The 9,246-nt window shown below is 31.0% G+C and overlaps 1 protein-coding gene across 1 annotated transcript in view; it reads right to left on the reverse strand.

Annotated features, from left to right (window-relative positions):
• The window catches only part of LOC105624378, a 52,438-nt gene that overhangs the window by 38,514 nt on the left and 4,678 nt on the right, over positions 1-9,246 (reverse strand). The window contains exons 2-11 of the mRNA XM_012205743.1: positions 9,009-9,126; positions 8,240-8,433; positions 7,740-7,978; positions 6,953-7,439; positions 4,442-4,706; positions 2,565-4,019; positions 2,216-2,377; positions 1,103-1,226; positions 765-979; positions 472-596 (exon numbers count right to left, since the gene is read on the reverse strand). Coding sequence (XP_012061133.1) covers positions 472-596; positions 765-979; positions 1,103-1,226; positions 2,216-2,377; positions 2,565-4,019; positions 4,442-4,706; positions 6,953-7,439; positions 7,740-7,978; positions 8,240-8,433; positions 9,009-9,126 — 3,384 coding nt within the window. The remainder of the gene's footprint in view (positions 1-471; positions 597-764; positions 980-1,102; positions 1,227-2,215; positions 2,378-2,564; positions 4,020-4,441; positions 4,707-6,952; positions 7,440-7,739; positions 7,979-8,239; positions 8,434-9,008; positions 9,127-9,246) is intronic.

Raw genomic sequence — 9,246 nt, forward strand, 5'->3', positions numbered from 1 at the left:
TTATTTCATTCATTCATTCATAATAAAATTCATATTTACACGTTTCTAAAGTTAATGCATAAATGTGGAACGAAATCCACTTTATTCATCTTCAAAAATTATTTTGATTATCTAATTAATTTAAATTATTTTCAATTATTATTTTATCTTTAAATCTGTCAAAACAAATAATTGGGACATCCAATCGTAAAAAATGGACATTATTTAATTTTAAGAAACCAGTAAAAATCCTGAAGTTCACAATAGAAATGTAGTTTACGACACACAGGACTGTCGAGCTGTTAGTTCCACTTGAATGTTAGCACAAAACACGCTCGAGAACAAAAATCCCAATGAAGAACGCCTAGAAATACTGGCTATCCCAATAAATTATCGCTTCTCTCAGTCATAAATTCTAATTAAAGAATTAATAGAGAAGTAAATGCGATAATTAAAATCCGTTTTTCTTGTTTCTGCGCATATATTAATTACCTGTTGTGTTTTTTTCATGCGAACTGCAGCACGATTATCTCGAGCCTGAGTCAAATATGGAGCTTTCTTATCAGTTGGAAGTGCTCGCCATTTCTTCAGAATTTGTTTACATCTCTCGGCCCATACTTTATAAAATAAAAATATTCATTAAAATAACAATATTTTAAATCAGATATAATATTGAAATTTAATTTGGCAGAATCAATAGATAAAAGAATCAATAGATTTTAATAAAAATAACAATTCTCAAAGATAAAATATTTAAAATCCTTAATTAAAAAACGTATTCTTACCTGGAAAATCAGTTTTCCATTCAGGATGATTGATATTAGCATAGAGAACCGAGGATATTGTCGCTGCAGTACCCAATGCTTCATCAGCTTCCATCTTTAGATTGCTTTTTTGGTTGTATGAAATGGTAACATTGCCTATTGGAGCATTTCCTTCATCTTCGGGATTCACCCATGGACTAGGAGGCTCCGAAAATGCTGGACTAAACTGTGGACTACTAAAAAATTTAAAAAATTAAAATTATATAGGAATTAAAATTAATAGCAATGTGTGCACATATACATACAGTTTTGAAATCAATTTAATTTTGATATTATTTTCAAAATATGTTTATTCTTACTTGCTATATTCAGAGTGATATGGTGAAGGTGGTGGAAAACTCATAGGAGAATTTAAGTTTGATTGGCCAACAGAAGGTAGAGCACCAGGTACTTGAGGTCTTGCTAATATTGCTGTTTGAATACCTATAAAGTAATTGATGTTAATAACATAAAATATAAAATAAAAATTATAAGAAATAAAATAATCTACTTCTAATATTTGTATAAATTAATTTTCTTATTTTCTTATTATATAAAATGAATATATAATTCAGTTTATTTCGATAACACAAAAACACAACAAAACTGATATATCAAGATATTCAAAAACTTGCATACTCAAATATTATCTTAGGACATATTTTAGTTCTATATTGGCAAAGTTATATTTTAAAAGCACAGCTAATTTTTTAATTATGATTTCCGGTAGATAAATTTAAACGTAGACAAAATAAGTAAACTACAATCCAATAATTCATTATTAAAGATTGCACAAATGTGTAAAAATTTTTTCAGACTTTTACAGTCCGAAACAATATAAAAATCTGCATTAAAGTTCGGAAACTCAAGTTGCAGACAAAAGGTGAAAATTTAACATTGCTAATGAACAGTTACTTCACAAATTTATAACATGAATAATGGATGCATTCAGAGCAGTTTAGAGTTTTTTCATCTGATTGATCTAATATTGATCTATGCCAATAGAATATGCCAATCAAATGAAAGAACTCACTGAGCGCTCAGTAAACGGTCGTTCTGAATGCATCCAATATTACTTAATCAATTCAATTCTCTTACTATTTTTTTTTAATAATTATTGTAATTTTGTCATTTTTATTTTTATTTAAATTTTGATTTAACGTTGTTAATAATATTATTATAATATATAATTATTATTTCATTTAATTATACATACATATTTCAAGGTATATTTCATAACATGTAGGAATAACTTCAGAAATAAATTCAGGACGTAAAAATAACATAGAAAGTTCCTATAAACATTTGTATTATCTATATTTGTACTATCCTCGTTTCCAAATTACAGATATTTCTCTACGTCCTGAATTCATTTCTGAAATGATGTCTACATGTAAAATACCTTGTATATTATTTTTAGTATATGTATTTACCAGGATGAGGAGAGGGTGACACTAAAGGAGTAGTAGATGATGAAGGATGCGAAGTCTGAGCTTGGACAGAGAACACCGATGATTCCTGAGACTCTTGAGATTCATCAGTCAGAACGCCTTTAAATATTTCCTCGATGTCTTTACTGTCCATATTAGGTAAGCCTTAAAAAAACATGTGTTCAATTTTATATTTAGCTAACTATATTTAATATAATACTTTCTACTAAAACAATATTAAAATTTTAATAAAATAATATTCTATTATCTTAACATCATTAATAAAGTAATATTCTATTATCTATACACTACGACAAAATATTTAATGTTTACTTGAAAAGAGTTTACTTACCAGTGTCTCTGACCATCGACTCCAAATTAAAATGTGGACTTAAGATATCCGTCAGTTCATCTTTACTTCCACCTTGAGCATCATCCAACTCATCCAATGCTTCGCTCGCTTTAGCTAAGTCCTCATCGTTTTCGTTCATTATTGTATTTACTAAATCGCTATCCAATAAATCTCCGGAAATAGGTAAAATATCTCCAAGTGCTTCAGTATCACTTCCATCATCTTCCACGATTTCTTCTCTTTTGATTTGCTCAGGAGCAATCTTTTCATCGTCTTTTTCTTGCTTCGCTTTGACTTGTTCCATTACTTTCAATTCATCTTGAGATAATTGAATTGTATTGGCATTTTCAGGAATTTTATGTTCTTCCTCAGATTCACTGCTGCTTTCAAGATCTTTTTCTTTCGTTGTATCCATTAAATTCTTGCCAAAAAACGCTTCTTGCATATAAATAGGAAAATATTCCGCCAGTTTTGGTTTTGGCTTTCTTCTCTGAGGTTTCCTTCGGGGTTTATCGTCTCCCATTCCTATGATTGAAGATTCTCCAGGTTTTTCAGCATCTCCTTCTTCTTCTTTGTCTTTTCTGGTTCTCAATCTTACACTAAATCCTCCAATACCTAATTTTTGCAGATTTCTTTGACGTTTTCTTCGTAAAACAGGAAGTCCATTTTCTGAAGTGCAAATGCTAAAGCCTTCTGGAGGAGGTTGGTTCCATACCATACCTTCTTTCAGCACTGTTTCTGGTTCATCTTTGACATCCATCAATTCCAATTTGTTATTTTCCTCTAAAGAATTGTCTAAACTTCCTCCAGCAACGACAGATTCAATAGTCGCCATTATATCTGCTTCTTTATCCATCATTTGAGGTTGTTTTCTTTTCTTTTTTCTTGTTTGCTGATGTTCTGCGGTTAAAGATTTGATATGATTCATCCCTACTTCAGAAAGATATACTCCTTCCATTATATATTGTTGCGAGGAAGTTTTAAATAATTCTGTATTTCGATTTTGAGGTGGAGAAGATGACCGAGTGAATTTCGAGGAAGGTTTAGAGAGAAGATGAGGAGGGGGAATATCTCTAGGACGACAAAGAAGACAAACGTAACCTTCCTCGGCACAGCGTTCGGCATCAGCTTCGCTTTTAATTGAATCACAACCGCAGTGAAGCCATCTTTCGCATTGGACGCATTGAATGATGAGATCACCCTCCTGATAAGCTTCTTGACAAGCTACGCAAGCGGTGTGAGAAGCACAGGGTCCGCATTGAGTGTAACTTTTTTGCCAGGATGAATTAAAACCAGGATCGTTAGAACCACAAGTCTGACATTGCGCACACCATTTGCACTTCCATGTACCGTGCGGCACATAATCTAAAGGCGGATCCATACAATAAATGTGATAGCTGATATCGCAGTCGTCACAAAGAATCAAGCGAGCTTCATCATTTCGTTCACCACAGCCTTCAAAACAAAATATTCTATTAACTACTTAATACTAGAATATCTAATAAAATTCTTTCAACTCATTAAAAATTTCTCGGTTACATAACGTTAAAAAAATAATAAAAATCAATAAAATTATCAGGCAAGATATTTTATAATTCTATTAATTTTTTTATCACTGCTGAACATCTTAAGTTATATACTAACGCTTTTAATGCTTTTTAATTCATAATATATTAGACTCTATTTTTAGATATTAAATAATAATATAATGAATTTTATTTCAACAATAACTTACGTTAAAAAATTAATTAAGTAAACTTTTATTTTTCAACTATATAATTATTTATTTTTTTCACTTATTTTCACTTATGAAACCAATAATACTACAGCAAACATTTTAGAAATTAAAATATATATGTATTTTAATTTTTCAATACCTTCGCAAACAGTACAATCGAGACATCGCCAACCCTTTTGCAAGATGACTTTAGTAATCTTAACGCCAGCGCAATATGGGTGATAACACTGACCGCATTGTACACATGCAATCAAACAACCTTCCTGATCCATACCAATCGAGCCACACATCACACAAATATCCTGTGTAAGAACAAATTTATCTTTGGCCGAGCACAAGATCAATCTGTTCTCACCTCCAAGTTGTTCTTCTTCCTTCGATTGGGATGAATCTGGATTCGGACTCTGCATTAAAGAAGAATTAATTTATTTAAGTTACAGAGAAAATTATAGATCCAGTTATTATACAAGATATATTATCTAAAACTATCAGATGATGTTCTTATAAAAAGAAATAAAATTAACTAATTTGAAATTAATATCTCATTAATTATTGCAAAAATTACGAAATAATACTTTTCGATTCAATTTAGTCCATCCAAAATAGGTCATTAACAGACAAACTCTGTTTATAGAAATGTACCGGAAAGTATTCGGGAAGTATTCAGCACCTAGGCTTACTATCTGGCCGGATAGTCGGATATTATTAATACTGGCAATATATATACAAAATGTTTCAGAAATAGTTGGCCAAACTTTAAGAGATATTCCACTCATTGTAAGGATGAAAAAAATATAAACATGTTCGGAAATGCTTCCTTTCCAAATTATAAACATTTCTTATTTAAATTGTACGTATTTATTGTACATCAGACGGCATGCCTTGCTTCGACATTTCATAAATTGTACTTCTCTATTCACCTTCTAAAGTAAACAAAAAGTTATTAAATAGGTCTGTATGGAATTAGTCTTTATTTAAGAGTAAAGATAGTATTAATCAATATGGCAGCTTATTCTAACATCGAAGTACTCCGGAAGTATTCCGAAATCATATTATATTATCGCTGCGTATGATAAAATATGAAATATTCTTAAGAATTTTTAAATGTCGACAATCCATGTGATGCGAAGCATGCATCGATGCGGAAGGAAATCATTTCCAGCAATTTCTGTGATGAAAATACAGATATAAGTATAAAATAATAAAATGTAGATATAAGTATAAAATAAAAAAATGTTTATAACTTGGAAAGGAAGCGTTTCCAAACCCATGTTTATATGACTTTTATATTCTTACAATGAGTGGAATATGCTTTTAAAGTTTGGCCAACTATTTTTGAAATACCCTGTATATCTGACTAAAATTTTATATTGAAAGTTATTGATGCAGAATTCTATTCTTTTCAACTGAATTTCTTGCACAGTTCATCTTTCCTCCTTTTCTTTTCACGTTGAGGAGATAATGAAAATTATTATTGCTATTTTTCTCTTACTTTCCTTCTTTCTTTTCTTTTTTTTTTTTCTATAGCGAATTCGGTTGGACGTACTAATGCGTGCTAGTGCACATTAAAACCATTATGCACTAATTTAATCTGCGTAATAATAAAGTGCAAATATTTCGAATTATAAAATAGAAACATATTATAAAAATAGAATTATAAAATAGAAACTTTTACACAACAGCAATAAAATGTATTAAGAATTTTATAGTGTAATCCGTTTTTATATTTATGTTAAACACACATTTTTACGTCAATTTGTATAAAATGGCTTTAATGTACTCCAGTGCGCATTAAATGCATTCAATCGAATTCGCTGTTAGAATGGAAAAATTGTACCAAATAATTAGAAATATCCGGTATCTGATTGGATTACCTTACCGAATGTTTGATCAATAGATTGACTGGATATCCAATATCACATTCTTTCTACCAGCAATTTTACAATCCGATACATTACTAGTCTATGCATATACACATATATATATGTATCAATTAATAAACTACAAAAGAAACAAATAAAAGTCAAAGAAAACATATATGTGTACACTAACAAATCGATTTTGGTAAATATTGAGATGGAGGGAGCCCAGCGCCGATTACCTTGACCTTCACATATGTTGTCGCGTGGAAAGTCACCCAGTCTCTTGCAAGAAGAAAGGAGGGATGAAAAATCACTTCGCATGGAAAGTCGCGCGCCCTTTGGCAGGGGAAGGGGATGGAGTGGAGTGAAAGTCGCTTCGCGTAGAAAGTCGCGCGCCTCTTGGCAGGGAGAGAGTTGGGATGAAAGTCACTTCGCACGGAAAGTTGTATTCCTTGAATTCGTCCACTTCATATCTCTCTCCCTGTTTAAAGTTATCTGACTTACTCATGTAAAGCAGGAAAATAATTACTAATTTTGACTGTTAATAACTTTTTAACGAATAATGAGCGATGGCTAAAACCTGTTGGAGATCAGGGTCATGATCTTGACAACATATGTTGCTGGCTCCCTCCATCTCAATATTTACCTCGATTTCGTCAAAAACAATTCTTTTAATTAAAAAATTTATTTATTAATACCAAAATAAAAAATAAAATATGAAATTAATAAATAACATTCTTTGTAAGTGTAAAAATACACATTAAAAATCATTTTGGACCACCACATACCTGCAAACCCACTTCTGGTACTCCATAAAATCCTCTCATTTTTCCTTTGGGCCCTCTCTTTCTTCCAAATTCTGTCATCTTTTGTCTCTTTTGATAACCCAGTTTTCCAATACCTTTGGGCCTACCGATAACTCCGCCGCTAATCCCCAATCTTTTTTTTGCAATCTTTGTGGCACAGAACGGTTTCCCTTTCCCTAATCCGACCGAATAAAGCGCTTCTTCGGAACAACCACTTGGATAATCTAATTCAGAAGATTCACCATCGAGACTTTCTTGCGAAGCACTTAGACTTAAATCGCCTTCATCAATACTGTCCTTCCGTCTGGCTACCATGGCGATGCTCTTACAATGCAGACAAACATATTCGTAATCCGGCTTCGCTTCTTTACGTTGCTGATAAGTAAGCGGATCCGCTTCGGGATCGCATGTGCCATGCACGAATTTCTTGCAACCATGACATTGGACCATTTCACGATATGCCGCAGCTCTGCAAAGAGAAAAAAGCAATATATAATAAATAAATAAAAACATAATAAAAATACATACAATAACAATATAATACATACAATAACAATAAATATAAATATATATAAATCCTCATATACTTGAATCAAAGCTTTGAAAATGATAATGTCAAAATCAATAAAATAATATATAATTAACAAATGGTTATAAAAATTCTACAAAATTCTACAAAAATTAATCATATTTTATTTGAGTTCAACAAAATATTATAATTATTTATTTATGTAATATAAAAATTTTGCAAAAGAAATATCTTGATTACCTATATGCCTTTCTACAAAGTGGACAAGAGAAACCCTTATTACGCTGCTGATAGCATGAATCACAGACGGTATAATGAGAATGCCATCTGGAAGATAGTCCAGCTCCAGGAGTGCGTGAACCACAATCAGTGCACACGCGACAACATTTGCACTTCCAGCCATATTTTGGAATAGAAGTGACAATCGGTCGCAAACAACCGGGATGATAAGCCTTGTCACATCGTTCACATAGCATTACCTATAACAAAAATCTTGTTTTATAAAAATCAAAAGAGAAGATGTGTGTGTGTGTGTATAGTTCCTTCATAAGTACAACTAAAAAGATACAACTAAAAAAATTAAGTTTTTCGGAAAAGGGGAAAACAATTTTTCAACTTAACAAAAAATTGCTGACTACTCAAATAGTATCACAACGAAATCAAACTTTATATTATATTTTATGATTAAGTTTCATTTTTCATTTCTCTATTCGTTCTGTATTTATTTGAATTTTTATAACCTTTGAAACATCTTCGGGTTGCCGACAGACTTGACATACACGGCAAGACACGCACTGCCATCCAGCACGCACCCCAGGTAATAATGCCAAACCCACACAACTACCATGATAGTGTTGGCCGCACACGGAGCACATCACTAGATTCGAGACATCGCCCATTCCATAACATTGAACGCAAGTAACTTCTCCACATACTATAAATGTAAAATTATTATGCATTTGATTAACTTCTTTAAAAATCAAATAGTTAAAATATTTACAAAATTTTATCTCTTACAAGTAAGCTCCATAGCTAAAAATATTTAGATAAAAATTATTTGGTTTTGAGAATATATCAGGTAACAAATGCGTATGTATAAGCACGCATGCTATCGAGTAAATTATGGCAATATATTTACTCACTATATATTTACTCACTACATAAAACGCATTTAAAACAAAATTTAGACAATCCTATTTGTACATGAGTAGTACTTCCGTCCAAAATTTTTTCTTTGAGAAACGACAGAGGACAAATTCTCATATTTTTTATAGGAGTGAAAGTTCAAAATTGTAAAAAATATTCGCAAATTCGCACTTATATAATAAAATTCGCATAAATTCACCATTATATTAATTATAAAAATAATTTTCTTATATAATAATATAATAATTTTCTTTACTGTAAAAAATATATAGAATTTAAACTTTAAAATTTCTTTCTTTCTTACTTTTACTTCATTTTCAAGTATTAAAAAAAGATTAGAAAATTTAAAAATCAGAAACTTACATAAAAGTGGAACTTGGCCAAGATGCTGACTGCAGAAAAGGGCCAAGTTCTTACTGTCTTGAAAGCAACTGCTGGCCGCAGCACACGGAAAATGAAAATAACGATTGCACGAGGTTACCTGTCAAATATCGTAATTAATTATAATTAAACAGTCATAATTAACTGTTACATATAATACATATAAAACATATAAAATACTTATACAATACATATAAAATACTCTTTTAATTTTTATTTT

The sequence above is a fragment of the Atta cephalotes genome (genome assembly GCF_000143395.1).
Source record: "Atta cephalotes unplaced genomic scaffold scaffold00076, whole genome shotgun sequence".
Lineage (NCBI taxonomy): Eukaryota > Metazoa > Arthropoda > Insecta > Hymenoptera > Formicidae > Atta > Atta cephalotes.